General features: G+C 41.0%; 1 protein-coding gene across 1 annotated transcript in view; it reads left to right on the forward strand.

Moving 5' to 3' along the window:
* Positions 1-19,708, forward strand: part of col28a2a (collagen, type XXVIII, alpha 2a) — a 27,110-nt gene extending 7,402 nt beyond the window's left edge. Inside the window, exons 4-39 of the mRNA XM_008278727.1 lie at positions 3-335; positions 1,781-1,917; positions 2,203-2,777; positions 3,429-3,449; positions 3,579-3,638; positions 5,286-5,339; positions 6,375-6,419; positions 6,515-6,541; positions 6,629-6,673; positions 6,769-6,813; positions 7,169-7,222; positions 8,326-8,394; positions 8,507-8,575; positions 8,714-8,782; positions 11,418-11,486; positions 12,387-12,455; positions 12,569-12,637; positions 12,976-13,044; positions 13,357-13,428; positions 13,574-13,642; positions 13,732-13,803; positions 14,060-14,128; positions 14,273-14,341; positions 14,850-14,918; positions 15,033-15,101; positions 15,185-15,253; positions 15,454-15,522; positions 15,704-15,772; positions 15,861-15,941; positions 16,168-16,203; positions 16,283-16,319; positions 17,250-17,807; positions 17,922-18,226; positions 18,330-18,585; positions 19,424-19,615; positions 19,701-19,708. Of these exons, the coding sequence (XP_008276949.1) occupies positions 3-335; positions 1,781-1,917; positions 2,203-2,777; positions 3,429-3,449; positions 3,579-3,638; positions 5,286-5,339; positions 6,375-6,419; positions 6,515-6,541; positions 6,629-6,673; positions 6,769-6,813; positions 7,169-7,222; positions 8,326-8,394; positions 8,507-8,575; positions 8,714-8,782; positions 11,418-11,486; positions 12,387-12,455; positions 12,569-12,637; positions 12,976-13,044; positions 13,357-13,428; positions 13,574-13,642; positions 13,732-13,803; positions 14,060-14,128; positions 14,273-14,341; positions 14,850-14,918; positions 15,033-15,101; positions 15,185-15,253; positions 15,454-15,522; positions 15,704-15,772; positions 15,861-15,941; positions 16,168-16,203; positions 16,283-16,319; positions 17,250-17,807; positions 17,922-18,226; positions 18,330-18,585; positions 19,424-19,615; positions 19,701-19,708 (4,048 nt within the window). The remainder of the gene's footprint in view (positions 1-2; positions 336-1,780; positions 1,918-2,202; positions 2,778-3,428; positions 3,450-3,578; positions 3,639-5,285; positions 5,340-6,374; positions 6,420-6,514; positions 6,542-6,628; positions 6,674-6,768; positions 6,814-7,168; positions 7,223-8,325; positions 8,395-8,506; positions 8,576-8,713; positions 8,783-11,417; positions 11,487-12,386; positions 12,456-12,568; positions 12,638-12,975; positions 13,045-13,356; positions 13,429-13,573; positions 13,643-13,731; positions 13,804-14,059; positions 14,129-14,272; positions 14,342-14,849; positions 14,919-15,032; positions 15,102-15,184; positions 15,254-15,453; positions 15,523-15,703; positions 15,773-15,860; positions 15,942-16,167; positions 16,204-16,282; positions 16,320-17,249; positions 17,808-17,921; positions 18,227-18,329; positions 18,586-19,423; positions 19,616-19,700) is intronic.
* The last annotated feature ends 154 nt before the right edge of the window (positions 19,709-19,862 follow it).

Raw genomic sequence — 19,862 nt, forward strand, 5'->3', positions numbered from 1 at the left:
AGGCTTCTCCTGCTCACGGGAGGCTCCACCGTCTCCCGGCCCGAGTCCGGCTCCCCCGGGGGGATCCGCCGTCTCCGGCACCCGGGAGGCTTCTCCGGCTCCCGGAAGGCTTCTCCGGCTCCAGTCCGAGTCCGGCTCCCTTTGGGGGGCTCCACCGTCTCCGCCCCCGGGAGGCTTCTCCGGCTCCCGGCCCGAGTCCGGTTCCCCCGGGCGGCTCCGCCGTCTCCGGCTCCCGAGAGGCTTCTCTGGCTCCCCGGCCCGAGTCCGTCTCCGGCCACCGGCCCGAGTCCGGACCCCGGGGGGCTCCGCCGTCTCCGGCTTCCGGCCCTCTACCTGTCCGTACGTTCTGTTTCTCCTCGCTCTGAATTAAGTCCGCCAGTCTGTGCGTAGCGCTATCTTTTTATAGATTGCGTTTTGTCTGCTAGCTTTTTCTGTTGATTGCTCATTTTCCTCGTTAGCACCTTTTGGTGTCCTCTTTTAGTTGCTCCACTGTTTAGTCTAGTTTTGGTTTCCCGGTTCCCGACTCGGTGGTGCCGAAACTCGGTTCTGTGTCTTAGTTCTTTTGTTCAGCCAACCACTAATAGGTGTAGTTTGCCCTGCCTGCAAACCTCCTTGAGTTTTGTATTTATTTTCCTGTGTACCAATAAATTATTGTTTAAACTGCCTGTCTGCCATGTCATGTTTCTAAGCTGTTCTAGAGCCTTTTGTCCTTGAGTCACTTCAGTTTTCATGTACTATTTGAAGTTTCTGTTGGAAGTACTGGGATCATCCTCTTTTTCTTAAATAAAACAGATCTAATTCCCCCTTTTTTTTATTTTATTTTTTTTTTAGCATCTCTACAACAGTTGACATTTTTTGGTATCTCAAAATTAAAGTAACTATAGCTGGACCTTTCAAGCCTCCTCAGGCAGGACCTTAATGGTCATTCCAAAGTCCAGGCCAGAGATCAAAGGTGACCAGGCCTTCGGCATTAGGGCCCCTAAATTTAAAAGAAAAACCTGATACCTGTGGGATTTACGCTGGCATCAATGCCACTTTTTAAAGAACTCTTTAAAGTTACTTTAACTGTACATGTTAGTCCACCTCACCACAAGCAATGTGATGTCAAAGCTAACACTGTGTAATGAAATGCATATAACTCTAATGTGAGTTTAGGATGAAGACAGAATTTCAATGTGATGGTTGCTAATGAGACAAAGTGTGACAAATGTATTAAATCCAGCATGATAACTGTAACTCTGTGGTATTTAAAAATTAGTTACTGTCTTGTAGTTGATTGCACTTGCATTGATTAAAACGCCACTTTTGGCAAACACACACACACAATGTTGTTTCTCTCTTGCAAACATATCCCAGCAGCCTTCCCCTGCCCTGAGGCAAGAGCAGGAGTCTTGGCACGACTCCAGTGGATCTGGTCTGTTGGTGCCTCCTTATAAAGGAGGAGTGAGTGTCTCAGGGTCTCTCACTCTTTTCTTCCAGGATGACTGACACTGCCGCTGCTTCTGCTCAGTCAATGCACTAACTGGAGCCCTCACTGTGCTCGCTGCTCCTCCGCTGGTCCTGCTGCCTTTTTTTAAGCCTGCATTTTGGGCTGAAATACTAGAAACTCTAACATTTCCAAAGGAGGTTGGATTGTGAGTAAGTGTGAAGACGGTTACTTGCCCCTATTTTAAACTAATATTTAGCGGTTTACTTTACTATCTGTTCTGCTTTGATGTTAAAATCACTTTTGCTGACCCTTAGGAATGATTTTGAATTATTGCTTCTGTTTTTCTTCAAGGATGTTCCCCTCCTTTGCGTCAGTGCTGCTGGTCACAGCACTGTGCAGCGTCTGGGCCCAGGACTTTTATGAAGGGAGGATAACTAACAAGAAGTCCAGGGCCAAACCTGTGACTGCAAATGTTTATGATGGACAAGGTAAGAAAATGAATGAAATGAATGAAAGCAAAACAAATAAGATTTTTATTCTTATTATTAGAGCCTTAATTGTGGTGCATCCGTTTCCTTGGTTTTGCCAGCTTTGTCAACATAGAAAATGTATTTTTTCACACTGATTGTACTGTTCTATAACTGGTTTATACCTCCATTGTGTGAACGTTTAATTTTGTTTTTAAAAAATGTCAGATTAAAATCAAGTTGCAGTTGATTCAGCACACACTTGTAAAACATGTCTGCAGAGAGTCTCAATCCGTTTGTTCACAGCTATCCTCGATGAAGACTGCAGCTTGGAGCTCTCCTTCCTGTTGGACAGCTCTGAGAGTGCCAAAGATAACCATGAGCAGGAAAAGCAGTTCGCCATGAACATGGTGGACAGACTCCAGGGCGTACGGCTGCAGACCGGCCGCAGCTTGAGTTTGAGGGTCGCCCTGCTGCAGTACAGCAGCCACGTTATCACAGAGCAAACCTTCACACAGTGGAGGGGCTCAGAGAACTTCAAGACCCGGATAGCGCCCATCATCTACATTGGGCACGGCACCTACACCACCTACGCCATCACCAACATCACCAAGATCTACCTGGAGGAATCCAGCCTCAGCAGCATCAAAGTGGCAGTGCTGCTCACAGATGGCATCTCCCACCCGAGGAACCCTGACATTTTCTCTGCTGTTGCTGACGCCAAGAACCAGGGTATCAAATTCTTCACTCTGGGCATCACCCGGGCAGCCAACGAGCCAGCCAACGTAGCTCAGCTCCGTCTGCTCGCCAGCTCCCCCACCTCCAACTTCCTCCATAATTTACAGGATGAGGACATAGTGGAAAAAATCGCCACTGCCATTGTGAGTATGATACCTTGTCTTTCCACAGACTGCACTGAGAAGAAAATTGATGTTTTAGCTTTGAATCACTTCAGTCACTTCAGTGTTGGCACATGGACAGGCCTGTTCAGGAATCTGTATAGACATGGAATGAAGACAATGCTCTGGAGAAACAAATGCAAGAATGTGCATGACAGATCAGGATTTAAGCTTTTCTCTGCCGCTTTTTTAAAGAAAAAGCTGTTTGACATCTGCTTGTCAACTGAGCAAAGCCCCCGGGATTTCCTTCAATAGTGGGTCATTCTTTTGTCTCTTTCAGGAAAAAACTGTGTCTTGCAACCTCCTGTTGCATTCCTTAAAGCAGAAACAATTTGGTTTAGACAGTCATAGTTTCTTTACAGTAACATGTGACTTGCATATGGTTATGTCCCCTGCATTTAATCCATTTATTTATTACAATCAGACTCTCAGGAATATTATGTCTTTATCAGATTTACTGCAAACAATTTTATGAAATGATCCACTTGGTTTCCCAAAACTACTGTATTGTGCAACATTAACTCATATAAACACATCCACATCTCTGCAATAAATGAGACAACATAGTGTTTGCAATATAGTCCTGCAATTTAAATTCTGTCCGATATTCATGAACTTTTGTTTTCTTTGCAGACGACCTTAGCTGATGAAGGAGTAAGTACAGTGACAATTATCAGCTCATTCACAGATGTTTAATAAAATGCAATTAGGTGAAGGGACTGGCTTTGACTGTACACATTTACATTCATGACAGTTTCACAAACATGCCTCTTCTTTTTGAAGTGCCCTCTGGCTCAGAGATGTGCTTGTGAGAAAGGAGAGAAGGGATCCGCCGGGCCTGCGGTGAGTATTTTTACTCAGACTTTTCCAAAATACCCCAAAACCAAACAACAGTTTCCTTTGAAGTGTCATCTGTCACAAGAAAGGATTTCTGACATCTAGTGAGAAATTTAACAGGATCCTGAGGTTTTAGGAATGGTAATTGTGTAGTTTTTTTTTTTTGTGCAGACAAGGTAATTGCTTGCTTTCTCAGTATAGCTTACAGGCATTTGCACAAGTAAGTGGATAGGTGGTCTCGACCCACATTCTGAAGACAAATCTATGGCAACAGGAAAAGGAAAGAAGGACTGTAGTGTACTATTCCCTGAGAAATATATTTGTCTCGGCCAGTTATTGTGCATTTCTCATGCGACATGAGATGTCCACCATGGAAACCAGAGGCACCACATTTAGGGTTTCACTTCCTATAAAACTGGACCTTTGGCCATCATAAATCTCACATGCAACTGGTGCTGGAAGTACATTTACTCAAGTGCTGGACTTAAGTGTAATTTTGAGCCACTTTTCTTGATCATTTCCATTTTCAGCTCCCTCTTGCTTCTGCTTCATCACAATTCAAAGGCAAATACTGTCCTTTTTCTTCCACTAAATGTATTTGATAATCATAGTTACTTTGCAGATGTAGTTTAATAAATTATGATGTAATTTTCCAGATTAATATCAAGATTTATCAACCCCAAAGAGGAAACTCACAAGCTACCCAGGAGGAAAAACTTTATAAGATAGTGAAATCCTTTTATCAGCATCAACAGTAAAGAGATAAACACATCAGTGCATACAATATTCTAAAATATGCCTAATGAGTACTTTTGCTTTTTTTGCTTTACATGTATGTTGACACAGACACATTTGTAGTTTATGATAAATTCAGATGCATGACTCTTACTTGAAACTTGAAGTATTGTAAAACTGGTCATTTTTCTTATTCGCAAGATCTGAGTGCTTCTTCCACCTTTGGAGACAACCAACCAACAACCTCAGTCAGTCAGTGAGACAGTGACTGCAGTACGAAACACCAGATATCACACATCAATTCAGCATGATGTGTGAATAACTTGATCCCAGGGGCTCTAGACACCCACTTGCACATTTCAACTCACATCCAAACCTCCTCAGACTCCCCTCTCCTCCTCAGATAACACACAGCTCAGGTAAGGTCAAGCCGTCTGGCAGACGATCATGTTGCTGACAGACAGCTGTGTGACCAGGTGCTTTCTCCACCACACAGATTCTTCACATTCCTACACTCAGACTAAGAGACTCTCGTAATTGCTTTATTAGCTTAATGACCACAAACTAGTGATTTCTGGTGGCGAGGAACTGACACACTGTCCAGGTGCAGCTCAAAACAATGACTCCTGGCCATGTGGACAAGATACCTCATGTCCCATAGGTTCAGCTGTCATGTAGCCCTGTCAGACATCAGGCCACTGACCTTTTATCCACTGTCTGCCTCCAACAATGCCTGTCTAGAGAAAAATTAAAAAAAACGTTCACTTTGTTGCGACGTGGTCGAGATAACCTTTCATTTTCAGGTTATGGGTCACAGCGTCACCTGTTAGAGGGATTTCAGCGAACAACAACGAGAGAGCAAAATGTCAAAGAAGGAAATTAATCAAATCTTAACCCAGATTTTGTTTCATTCTCCAGGGCAAGAAAGGTCGCCCCGGAGATGACGGAGCCTCGGGGCTTAAAGGGCAAAAGGTGCGTGCCTTTAGATGGACGTATGGACTATGAAATTCTTAGCTTGCAGGCTCACTTAGTTGTTATTTAATACTTCCTGAGAGCGTCACACCTGAATTCTTTGTTAGGCATCCCTGAACTTGTGTATTCAGTGTCTTTAAAGTCCAGTCTAATAGGTAATCAGCAAATATTGTGGAATTTATTAATATTATTTTTATGATTACCAATTATATGGTGGTAATTTGTAACATTTAAATTGCAGATAGATTGCAGATGTCTGATGCCAGCTAATACACAGCATTATGATGCACATAAGTAAACTTGTGTGTCTTCTTAAAGAAATTAATGTTTGCTTGCTAATATTAGTTTGGATCAGTTGTTGGTCTTGTAGTTACACAGAACAGTTTATGTTGTCACTGTTAGCTTTTCTTTGTCCTCTTCACTCATCTCCTGTGGAGTACCACAAGGTTCCGTTGTAGGTCATATTTTCTTTTCTTTATGTTCCCATCAAGCTCTGTTTTTAGAAAATGCTTATCACTGTCATACAGTGGGCAATGTCAGCTGGTGTCAACCTTGAGGATTACATTAGAGATGGTTAGACTGATAAACATGTTTTGGTTTGGCCCATTGGACTACTGTGGTGGATTAACAGACTATTTTATTCCCCTGCAAATATGCATAATGTTGGCTTCACATGCCATGTTGTGAGACATTTAAGACTCTAAATACTGTTTCACATACTTTCATGTCTTTACATTTTGACAGCTGTCCACAGCTAATGTGTGTCTGCTTTGGCAACTTAATTTGTCTTCCTCCACAGCACTGCCACTCAAATATAGAAGTGACAATGAGATCTTTTCATTTCACATTTCTTACCTCCCCATTCCCCTTCCAGAACATTCAGAGCACCTGACTAATCATATAAGAGCTTTCTTTTTTTTCTTCTAAACCTTATTTTACTATCAATTTCACTCTCAAAATGCAGTTTACATTACAAGAGCTTTGAGAAATGGATATTAAGCGATGTAATGACACCGTGTAATCCTGTTACATCAGGGCGAAGCAGGATTAAGTGGAGAACCTGGGAGACAGGGTGGTGAGGTGAATGCCACTATTCATAACAACAAATAATAAAATATGCATTGATGTCTCTGTGGTTTGCTTACACATAACATCTCAATATTTTTTGTCTGCAGGGCAAACCAGGTTACAAAGGAGAGAAGGTGTGTAATTTACATTAATGACAATGTTGACATTTTATTGTGCTGGATACAAGTCAAGCCTGTACAATGCTTGTAATTTCTGCGCAGGGTGAGAGGGGTGAGTGCGGCACTCCAGGAATCAAAGGAGACCGGGTACGACAACACTGTTAACACTATAAATGCTATATATTACTCAGTGTGTATGTTATGTTTTATGGTCTGTCTCTTTCCTGTGTGATGTGCTTCAGGGTCCTGAGGGTTCAGTTGGAGGAAGAGGGCAGAGAGGTCTGCAGGTAAGTAATAACTCATGTGTTTATAGAGCCTGTCTTCACAAGCTCACACTTTATATTGTTTAGACAAGTACACAGAAGACGGTTAATCACTTGGAGTTGAGTACAACAAATTGCATTTCCCTCTTCATTATTAAAGACCATCCAGATGAATTTTAGCATGACAATGGTATGACAGTAGGACCACCACTGTGGGTCACTGTGTGCTTTAGCTATGCTGTCTATGAAATCTTGGAGAAACTCCTCTTTGTACAAACATAAGATGCAGAAACCTCCACAGCAGTCAAACACTCATGCACAAAGACATCTGATGTTTCTGGATGTTTCTTCACTATGCCTGTATGTTGTTCCTGCTCAGGGTTTACCAGGACCACATGGAGACATGGGACCAGAGGGCCCTCAGGGGAAGCAGGTCAGCCCCTGTTGACAACTTTTACTCACCTCATCGTGCACATCTGCTGTGACCTTTACATTTCCTTTTATGATTACTTTAAACAAGAAGTTGGAGGTTTACCACCTCAGTTGTAACCCTACAGCACAGAGAGCCTGTTTGTCTGCTAATAGACCCCTGTCTGAGGATTTGGCAACCAGCCAAAGTCTTCCCCATCATTACTGTATTTCACAAGCGCAGGGATGAACCATCAGCAAAGAATCTCACTGCAGGTCCTCCTAATGCCTTGTATCCTGTTTCTAAATACAGACTAGGAAGTGCCTAAAGCATCATCAGCTTCTCCTGCAAGGTGTGCAATAATATATATGTAAAGTCTTTGTGTGATCAGTACCACACTATGTGAGGACCTGAAGGCAGAATTTTGCAAACATCAACACGAGTCTTGGTGGTCCCTATGTTGCATCATTTGTGTTAGGGGCCCAAAAATAAAGTACCAATAGGACAAACTAATTTTATTCTTGCAGTTTATATGAGGAAAGTATCTTGGTTTGGGTGTCACGACGCCATAATGGTAACGCTTCAATTGATTCTGGTTAGATTCAAATAAAATGCAGCAAAATGGTACACATGCCTGAATGGTTCCATAAAATGTCAAGCCTTTTTTCAATCATCTTCCCCTCATCTTTAGATAAAAGCTACATACATCTCAAGCAAATATTTCCATTGATCTAAACTGTAATGTAATAAAAAAAAGTTCCCAATAGTTTTTTATTTTAGAAACGGTTCATTGCGGTCTTATGACACATCACTAAAGCTCAACACAGAGTTTTAATGAAAATTTGTGAAATCTTATCTACAGGAAGCCATCAAATCTCTCATCCACTCCCAGATTTATAGTACACACAATACCTAAGGAATTTCCGTCATTATCAGCTTCAAAGGAGCATCTTGTAGCACTTTTCTGCACAGTTCTTGAACACAAAACCATCAAAGGTTTAAATTAGGAGATAAAAAGCAATTTAAAGGATAATAGAAAATTAGTGGTTGAGCACTTGTGTATGTTGGACCGTGATTGAAAGTGCAGTGAACGCTGGTTTTAAGTGTTATTATGTCTGTGATCACAGGGTGAACGGGGCCCACCTGGCCCTCCAGGAATTCAAGGGGAAACTGGTATTGGACTTCCTGGACCAAAAGTGAGTCGTGTTGTGGATTATCCTCTGTGTGATTTATTATTTGTAGTTTTCATTTGGTATTTATATTTTTTGTGGTTCTGTTAATAAATGAATTCCCTATATTAATCTGCAGGGCGACATGGGATTCCAGGGCCGACCAGGTCCTCCTGGTCCTCCAGGACTAGGTGAACACGGCCTCCCTGTAAGTTGAGAAGCATCCAAGTCTGTGCTACGTTTTTGTGTCAGTGATGTCCATGTCACGGAGGCAGATACTGTGAAAAAGCCCTTATACATACACAATCTTTGCATGACATATTCCACAATCTGATGTTCTTTACAGGGACCTCAAGGACCACAAGGTGTTCAGGGGGAAAAAGGACCCCATGGCGAAGGGTTTCCTGGACCAAAGGTAGAATTTCAAGTCTACTATTAGAGGACTGAAAACAGCCTGCCGTCGTCAGGATTCAGTCACAAACATTTTATTGACTAAAGGAGCAAAAGACAGAATTCTTAACAAAAAACTGTTAAAGGTGTTACATCCAACATTCACAATCACTGGTTGTCACTAGAATCTCAGACCAAAACAAACAGGCACTGCTCCAACCTCCCTTCACATTTACTTACAACCACAAAGGTTGTGTCTGTGAAACAGACACACACTGGACTGGAGCACACATAGTGGAGTGAAGGAGAAACTGGGGACAGCAGCGAAATAGCAACAGAGCCTCTCACATTGAGATTAAATGTACCAAATAGACATAAATTAAGTTTAAAGTACATAAATAAAGTACTTGGTGATATCTAGGACATCAAATGAATGCTTTGAGCTGCATCTGTCGTCTTGCTTTTACAGTTTGGTTGAAGTAGTCAGTTTCAAAGAGCGTCAACCATTTCAAAGGGAGGGACTCACATACAGGAACATGCACAAATGGCAAAACCAACTATCAAAAGAAACAACAGAGAAGCTCAGATTCTAGCACACACAGAGGGGATGTGACTTTATTCTCTGCTATGAACACCATTACTTCATTGTATCTTCCCACAGCAGACAGTTGTTTGGTGCTATTTAAATGCTGTGTTCATGTTCAACATCTTGCTAATAGAAGCTTTAAAGCCCTCATGAGTTACTGATGAACTCAATCACAGTGGGTTGTCTGTTGACCATCTAGTAATGCCTAGATTGTACAAAAATCTTGATAAATGCTACAGCAAAAAAGCTTCTTGCTCTTCTCTTGTGCTGTTAATGATTTGAAAAACATGGCATCCTTTGGACAGGGTTTTGGATCTTCAGGTCTAAATAGTTCACAATATGTGGAAACAAGTGTACTGTACATTTGAACAACACTAATCAGCTGTAGTCTGCAAGGATACGAACCAGAACTGACACTTCTTGATGATCAAATACAGCAGATGCTTAAATTTACAAAATATAGAATGAAACACCGGGGCCAACAAAGACTTCACTATCCCCAGGACATTTCAACTAGATAGAGGATAAAGATATCCATTAAAATACAGAATAGAAAAGGCAAGCTAGTCTCGATATCAGTAATTCTGCTGAGGTGACTTTAAAGCAAAGTTGCTCAGTAGTTTATAGCTCTATTGGACTCATATGGTACTACATGCATGCCCACTGAAGCTGGACAAGCAATGAAGGCTGAAAATATGTAGTAAATTGAATTACAGAGTTCAGTAAATATTTAACTAGCCAAATCTAAACTGTGCCAGAACACTTTCTCAGGTTATGGATCAATCATTTAAAGCTGAACAGTGGGGATGACAAGCAACAAGCGTCCCAAGCTGAGATTTATTCATTTTATTTGTTTTAGTCGGGAAATGTTGCTTAAAGCCTTGCTTATCGTTCAGTTATATCAAATGTAATTTCTGTTGAGTGTGTTTCTATCTGTGCTGCTCTCGTACCAAACATATCATCCAGGTAACAATGTGAAATTAGGAGCTGCAGATTTTCTTTGATAAAACAGCAATATATTTGAGTCCATGATCGAAATGAGCTTTTAACGAACTTCTATCATTGTAACCAAAACCTGTTCACATAAACATTGCATTAATCAGTCCTAAGAGAAGAAATAAGCTGCCATTAAATACCGTGTCGCTAACAGACACTAAGCATGTCTTCTGGTAGTGTGTAACCATACTATCCTGCAGTTCATACCCTACATCCATCAAAATCTGCTTCTGTTCCAGCTCACTGACTCACAACACAGGTGTTCACTCAAGTGTCACTACTCGCCCCCTTTTGTTATGCCTGTAAAAACTATGCTTTTCTCCATGCTGTAACATGAAATATACAGTAGACACATCCTTCAAACAGACATAGCTGATACTCAACCAAGAAACACAAGGCGGGGAGCAGTAGTATGTACATTAATATCGATGGCAGCAAAGAAAGCAACCGATCCTCAGTAAAGCAAGATTCATGTCTAATATCCAATGAAGAGGAAAAACTTACAAGAACTGCATCAGTACAATCTCACTAATGCAGCTCAAGACAGAACTTGTGGGTGAATTTGACAATAGGAGGAGCATATTTATGTGACTGTTGAAGCTTCTCTGTCAAGAAATCTGAGGGAACTTTTATTTGTTGAAGGAAGGTCTTGGAAAATGAACAGTGCAAATAGCCTCAAGCAATCAAACATCTGTTTAGCCTGTGCCAGACATCCTGGCAGTCGTAATTTTTGCTCCTCTGCTGAATTCTACGTCTGACAGGTGATCTATAAGAGGTGATCAAACCCTCTCTTCTCCAATCACCTTCACTTCATAATTCACTGGTACTAGGAAAGGTTAAAAAAATGCATGCACTCAAGAAATTCCACAAAGACAAAAAAAAATAAAAAAAAATAGACAGTGGCACTCCTCATCCATTGATTTACTTTATATCAGTAGTAACAAGAAGCAACACGCTCCTCTTCCATACTCTTTGCTGAGAACAATGCAGACTTGGCTGCGACCCAATCTGAAGTTGCTGTGATGTAACTGACAGAGATTACTTGTGTTGTTTTTTTTTGTTTTTTCTTGCTCTACAGGGGGATCGAGGGCTTCCAGGACCGAGGGGGCCGAGGGGACAGCAGGGAGCAGGAATCAAAGGAGAGAGGGTGTGTCGTAAACTCATTTAACAAAGAGAAATCGATGCAACATGTACACAACAAAACCACTAATGAAATCCATAAAAGGAAGCCAAAACACCTCTAGGCTACAATTATAACAATTTCTTCATATAACGCTGGACTTGTTGAGGCCAGAGCAGGTGGGAATGTGTAAAGTTAAACATCTGGATACTGTGGGAAAGCTAAGGGTAGCACACAAGGTTGTACTACACAGGTAGTACAAAAGAAAGGAATATTATTACACGCAATTTCTAAAATATCGAAACTGTTATATTTGGATCCGTTGCACAGTCAATGAATCTCTTTTAGCAGTTGATTCCAGTTGATGCTGTGCTGTAGGGGGTTGTCTTTGCATCTTATGGCAACATTTAAAGCTAATAATTATTATATTTCAAAACATCTCCATCAGTCAGTTTTGTCATTGCGGCTGTGTACTGCAGGTTTGGGTACGAACAATCAGCCAAAATGGACAGACAATACAGACAAGTTATGCTCTATTCTGCCAGAAAGTTAGTTTTTTGTACTGTGACAGAGGTGATAGTTTGTTGTTACACACTGAGGGCCAGTGGTTATGTCGTACTGGACTGCATTATATTCAGAGCAGTTCCTAATATTTTGCTCTCTGAGGAAAACAATCTGTTTTGTTTTTTCTCAGTCTGATGTGTAACTGCCATACAACTTACGCATTTCCAACAATGTCAACAACAATTTAATTTCTAAACTTTGCATTAGTGGAATTTATGAAAGAACTGCTGAACTGAACTGTAGTTTGTATGGGAGTATCCAGTTAAGTGGATGTAGGTATACTGTATATGCACATCTAAATAGTCAAAGAGTCACACAGAACTGATATTTATATATTAAACTGACTGTTGTTTTTTACTTCAGGGTGAACTGGGGCCCTCTGGTCCTCCAGGGCCGACTGGACTAGTAGGAGTGGGCATACAGGGAGAGAAGGTCGGCAGAATGTTACCTAAATACTACTCAAATTATGTTTTTCACTTTTTTTTTTACACATAAAAATTAAATAATAGCATATTCTGCACTGACTAATCATTATTATTGCACAGGGAATTGAGGGGCCGAGAGGTCCACCAGGAGTCAGAGGACTTCCAGGAGAAGGTTTACCTGGACCGAAGGTTTGTGAGAAAGCCTCTAGAATAAATGTTCAGATTATACAATAAGAGCTTTGATAAAAGTTTGACTTCAGCTCAGTCTAGAATAATAATTTTACACTGTCCAGTTACTGGGTAAAACTTTTCATTGAAGTTAAAAAAAGACTTTAATTCTCTTATTTAATGTGAACAAACATGACGAGATACACCATGTAATGTTTGCATGCTTGTTATGAGCCGAATATTGTAAAATCCCTCCAAAAAACGAAGTGTCAACCAGTAAACTGCTCAAACATGGTCAACAACTTAATCACTGGCAGCACTGTCTTATTTGTCTGCCTTCATATCATTTCTATTCCAAGGGAGACCAAGGTTTACCAGGAGAGCAGGGAGCTCCAGGAGATAGAGGCATCGGTGAACCTGGTCCAAAGGTGAGGCAGCTCATCTCGTGAACAAAATGTGTCAGCTTGATCATGATCTGAGGCATATAATGTGGTATGAGAGGAATGTCGATGTACTGATACTAATAGTGGGGCAACCCAATATGTCATCAGGGCACATACCACATTGGTGCAAACGCCATCAGCAGTGAGCGTCTGTTTGAAATCCTGGCCATCCTGGGCCCTTGCTGCATGTCATTCCTCTGATCTTTCTCCCCATATGTCTTGTCTCTTTTCACTTTCATCATATATTAAGGCAGAAATGCCAAAAAAATAAATAATAACGCTATTCTGCTGTTACAGGGAGAACCTGGCTCTGCAGGACTTGGTGGTCTGCCTGGTCTTCCTGGAGAAGATGGGGCTCCAGGACAGAAGGTAAAGTCTTAAAAGAAAAACAAAAACCTTCCATCTCATAATCCTATTTCTCAGCAATCCGTGACATTTAACTTTCTGCACCCACTGCCATATAAAGAAAAGAAACACTTTTATTATTTACTGTATTGTCATGTTCTTCTCTTAGGGGGAGCCTGGTTTACCTGGTTTAAGAGGACCAGAGGGAGCACAAGGAATTGGCACTCAAGGCGAGAAGGTATGTTTTAGCTCATATATTCTGCGTAGGACACAATTGGAATCCCAAAAAAAGGTCGCTCAGATGATGTCTGTGGTGCTCGCTCCCAGGGCGACCAGGGTCTGAGGGGCATCCGTGGGTTACATGGGCCTCCTGGGATCTCAGGACCGTCTGGACCAAAGGTAAGAACTCAATTAACTTGTAGAACGGAGCAACAACATCTTATTATTGTTTGACAGCTTCGTTGGTGAAGTAGTGGAAACCCCTGTCTTTTACTTGTTTATTGTACAATGAATCTGTTGTTGAAGATTTATGCCACAGGAACCCAACCTTTGAACAGAGCCAAAAAATGACTCTTCCAGAAGCTGTTGGCAGCACAAATTGTTAAAGACAAGCATGAATTGGATCTGAAGTATTCTGCCAACTTTTACCTTCCAGGGTGAACGTGGGATACCAGGCCAGCAGGGCATGCCAGGGCAGCCGGGACGGTCCATATCAGGTCCAAAGGTAAATAATCCAAAACGTCATCATTAAACTGTCACTGATCTCGACAGGCAGTCAGAAGAACTGTCAAATGGAGTCTGATGCAATGTAACGCATCAAAAACTGTTTCCACCAGTCATCACTGTGGCTTTACTGTCTTGTGTTCAGGGGGACCTTGGTCCTGCTGGTCCTCCTGGTCCTATTGGGGAGACGGGTCACGGACTACCTGGTCCAAAGGTAAATGCTGTAATTTTTTGATTTAACGTGTCTTTGGAGCATTTATTAACCCTCCGAATTCCGGTTTCTGGGTGTTTTTTGATGCTGTCACATTTCTGCTCACTGTGGACTCATTTTCACTGCAATGTGAAGTCCTGCACCTCAATAGAAATGAAAGTTGACATTTGTTTTGATTATTCATTTTACAAAAATTGAAAAAAAAAAAAAACTTGATTCAACAATTTTTGTCATAAGACTGTTGGTCACAGCTGCAAAATTTTAATTTTTTTACAGAATGTGGTAAACGTACCATTTATTTTTTGCAATCTTTTAATGAGACTTGTAGAATAAAGTGATTTGGATGAAATATCACGATTTAAGCTTAGATTGGGTTAAGTTTTCAGGTGGGTAGGAATGTCGGGAAGTTCAAAATCTAAACATCCTTTTTGTTTTGGCAGCTTCTGACTTGGATAAAAAATTTAATTCTGGTATTTTTGTTGGTCCTTGTCAATGAACTTTATTTTATCAGGGTGATCGTGGTCATCCCGGTTCACCAGGTCCACTAGGCCCAAAAGGAGAAGGCATGCCTGGCCCTGTGGTTCGTATCAACCAAAACATTGGAAACTTTGAAATTTGCACGTCTGGAAATTCTGTAACTATTCAGTCTCATGCAAGTTGGCTAAGATCAAAATTATTTCTGCACTTTATCCAGGGTCTTCCAGGTTTGCCAGGTTTACCAGGCGAGCCCGGCCCAGAGGGAGTAGGAATTCCTGGTCCTAAGGTTTGTGTTTACATGTTTTGCATCTACATGGAGGCAGATAGAATGAATATTGGTGCACATTTAATAATATCATGTCTTTCCAGGGAGACGTTGGCTTTAGAGGATTACCAGGTTTGCCTGGTCCACCTGGAGAGGGATTGCAAGGGCCACCGGTAAGTAGAATGTCCTACTATACAGTGTGATCTAAATATAATTAACAATCACATCTGAAACTAATATCTAAACACATCAAACCTTTGACAGAATATAAGGTACATGTTTGCATGTTTGTTCTAATTTGCTTGATTGTTTGCTTTGTGCCAGTTTGCAGGTTGTTGGTTCATAAATATTAATCTTAAATGTGTGTTTTAAGGGTAATATTGGGCGACCAGGACCTCTTGGCCCAAATGGACCTCCAGGAGAAGGTATTCAAGGTCCAAAGGTAAATCCTCACAGTGCATAAGTGCAGTAAGAGTGAAACATGACTTCAGGTTCTTGTCTGGCGTTACACAAAGAACTGCTTGAAAATCTGGCTGCAGGATAAGATGTAACTATAATTTATGACCATTTGGAAGCTTGGAACTCTTCAGTGTGATGCAATAAAAACTTGAATCACATTTCAGGGTGAACCAGGATCTCAAGGAATGACTGGGCCTAGAGGGCCTCAAGGAGACGGATTTCCTGGAGCTAAGGTGATGTATTTACATGCATCCTGCAAACATCGAAATTATATCTAATTAGCTACTCTCTGACTGATTGATTACTCTTGTGTTGTTGCAGGGGGATCGTGGATTGCAGGGGGAGAGGGGAATGAAGGGTACAAAAGGAGACCTGGGAGATCCTGGAGTTCCTGGCGAGATGGTAGAATAAATAAAAGTCATAATAAATGTTTAAAGAAGTCTATGTACAGTATATGACAGCTAGTATACTCTCAAATCAGATTAGGTGCTTGATATTAGCAAAATATTGGATAGTAATAATCACAGTCACATCATCACAACCATTATCAACACAACCATTCAAGGAATTACAGATGTTTTAAATATTGCAACAGTTAAAAGTGTGATATTGTCTTTTCAAATCCTAGGGAAGGGCCGGAGTAAAGGGAGACCCAGGCCTCACTGTGAGTTCATTCATTCAACACATGTTTAACTATTTTTGAAAAAACGCACAGCTTAATGTGTGTTTTCTACATTTTTCAGAGAGAAGACATCATTAAGTTGATCAAAGAAATCTGTGGTAAGACTATACACCAAGTAAATTTTTTAAAAACTGTCTAAAGGAGAGAGCACGTAGCGGTGTGAAATCTCCAAGGAGATGTAATAAATCTGTTCGGAGAGAAACTTTGGATTCACTGCCAACATGAATGAGTCAAATGGCAGAATAGGTATAAGAGGTTTGGTCCAGATTCAGGTTCCATGAATTTGTAGGAGTTAAACATTTTTAAAGCAGAATAAATTTGTTTCATTTGGCCACTTGGGGGAAGCAGAACACACCATAAACAAAGCAAAACTGATATTACTTTCAATTGTAAGCAAACATTAACACATCCATCACACAATAAGCAACACTGAGCAAAATGTACATTTCATTTGGAGTCATTCTTCTGCTCGCCTGAGTATTTTAAGTCTAATAATTCAAGTTCTTTCTTTTCTGCTGTGGCCTATGTGGCTCTTTCGCTGCTAACTTTATTGCCAACTAGTGATCAAATAGTGTGTGTTTTTTTAGTGCCGATACCAGTTACTAGTAATCAAGACTGATAACCAAGTTTTCGAAACTATGTACTTGCAGCAAAAATGGTGTTAAAATGTGGAATAACACAATCTCCAACACAAAACTACACTGAAAATAAAGTGATTTGTTTGACAAACATCTGCAACTGCAATAGGAACAGGAAAAGCAAACCAATACAGTGGAGGTGCTGATCTGAAACCCAAAACAAGTAGCGTAAAGACGCTATAATGCTCCACAACACTGAGGAGAACTACTGTGAGTTGACAGTTCTCAGTCAATTTCGCTAAAGTTAGGACACATCATTTACCTCAACATTGTCACTTGAGCATTGCCTGAACAAAAAGAACAACAACTATGGATAAGCTTTAAAGTAGCATGAAGCAAACCTCAGAACAAGACAGTGGTCAAGAGTTAACTGTATTGTATTATTTTCAGGATGTGGCATCAAGTGCAAAGAAAGACCAATGGAACTGGTGTTCGTCATCGACAGTTCAGAGAGCGTCGGCCCAGAGAACTTTGAGATCATCAAAGACTTTGTCACGAGGTTGGTGGACCGGACCACAGTGGGACGAAACGCCACCAGAATCGGACTGGTGCTCTACAGCCTGGACGTCCACTTAGAGTTCAACTTGGCTCGCTACATGACCAAACAGGACGTCAAGCAGGCAATCAGAAAGACACTTTATATGGGTGAGGGCACTTACACTGGCACTGCCATTAGAAAGGCCACTCAGGAGGCTTTCTTCGGCGCCCGCTCTGGAGTTCGAAAAGTCGCCATCGTCATCACTGATGGTCAGACAGACAAACGAGAGCCTGTCAAACTTGACATCGCAGTGCGGGAGGCTCATGCTGCAAACATTGAGATGTACGCTCTGGGGATTGTCAATTCTTCTGATCCTACACAAGCCGAGTTCCTTCGAGAACTCAACCTCATTGCCTCGGATCCAGACAGTGAACACATGTACCTCATTGATGACTTCAATACTCTACCAGGTGATAAGCACAGTCAGATGATGTAAATCAAACTCCTTCATTGTTGTGTTCAGTCTACAGGTTGTAAAGTCCATAAAATTAACAGATTTCGTCTTCTTTTCTTTTTTTTCTCAGCATTAGAGTCTAAACTTGTCAGCCAGTTCTGTGAAGATGAAAACGGCGCCCTTATTTACAATCGTGTTACAAATGGACACTGGAATGGAAACAATGGTCTCACTGGTAACAATGGACATGGAGAGAATACCAATGGATACAATGGCTACGGCAATAATGGTTATGGTTATGGAAATAATGGATATGGGAACAATGGGAATGGTTACAATTACCAAGAAGAGATCCAAAATCAGAGGCGCACCAACAGCCGAGTTCGTGGAGACACTTTCGCGCTGCCCATCAGTGCTGAGCCGCTCCCAGTTCAGGTCTTTGCTGAAAACTTCTATGTATTTTTTTTTATATTGTCTTTATTGGTGGTAGAGAATTTATCACAATACTCATATATTGTATGTTGTTGTTTTACCGTAGGAGGTGGAAGATGATGAGGGTGAAGATTTAGACTTAAGGGCTCACGTGCCAGTTGGTGGCACTGTGTCCATAGTGAACAAAACCACACTGTTGTCACCTGTGAGAGAAAGCGCTACCTCTAGGGAGGTCGTCCTATCATCTTCATCATCTTCTTCATCATCATCCTCATCTGCAACATCTGTGTCGACGGTGGGCTCGGGTTCATCCTCAAACTCTGGTCAGTTGCAGAATGTAGTGAATCCAGCACAGCCGGAAGGTGAGTACTGCACTCCTCCTCAGTCTGCCTTCTTTGTGAAGTACATTTTTTAACATGTCACTCGGAAAAATATGAAAATAATAGTATTAGTAATGGCTACATTCAACATATCTGCTTCATTTGCTTAATGGCTACTGTCACACAGGACACTTGAATGAAACTTCACTAATGTTCTTTACCTACTATGACAAGTCAAACGTCATTGTAAAACTACTCAATACTACACAACAGCAAGTTAGATTGGAGTAACTCAGCCATACAAGTTTGAACCAGAAACCAATTCTGAAGAAGAATAATGATAAAGGTCTGCCATGCAAGTTGACAGAACAGTTCTTTAGTTTTAGTGTATATGAGACCCCAGGAGTCATAATCTGTTGGAAATGCTCTGCCATGATGTGTGTTCTAACATATACAAATATTATATGACCATGAAAACAAGGTTATAAAAATGATTTTCACCAGAACAGGTCTTTTAAGATCGCTGTGTACGACAAAATAACAACCATAAACCAAAAGCAACCATTTTTCCAGCGATGCAGATACAAAATGTATATTTTCACCACCAAAATCTGTAATTTGTCTACAAATTTGAGCAGCTCCTTCATTTTATTTGTCCAGTGCATTGTGGGAAAACAGTATCCATCAACAGCACCCTCAGAAATTGATGTATTTAGAATGTATTCCATCGGCTTAAAGTACATTTTATTTCTGTCCTTTTTCATTGCGAACACATAATACACCAAAAAATGCTTAGAAGACGTGGTTCATTGCACTGTTCTTGTTTACTACATTAATATTCTTTGGAAAACATGGGTCTCACATACCATTACTTTTCCAGAGGTCCTTCCCCTTGACCCTCGCTGTAACCTCAGCTTGGATCAAGGCACCTGCCGGAACTATAGCATCCACTGGTATTATGACAAGCAGGCCAACTCCTGTGCACAGTTCTGGTACGGAGGCTGTGGTGGAAATGACAACCGATATGAAACAGAAGACGAATGCAAGAAGACTTGTGTACTATTAAGAACAGGTAACCTTCGTTCTTTTTGTAACAGTAACTGTACATATTCTTTCTGTTGAATTTTTTCTAAATATTATACTTTTTGTCCCATCAGCTGGATAAAAGGAGGAGAAGCCATCAGAAAGTGGATTCTACTGCTCTGCAATCTGCTGATTTGTAGTTTAATGTGATGCATTCTGCCACTTGTGTTTGGAAAATGTCATGCACTTTTCAAACACTTTAGTCCTAATACACAAATGCATTTTCTTAATGCATC

This window comes from Stegastes partitus, unplaced genomic scaffold, assembly GCF_000690725.1.
Source record: "Stegastes partitus isolate 25-593 unplaced genomic scaffold, Stegastes_partitus-1.0.2 Scaffold130, whole genome shotgun sequence".
Taxonomy (NCBI): domain Eukaryota; kingdom Metazoa; phylum Chordata; class Actinopteri; family Pomacentridae; genus Stegastes; species Stegastes partitus.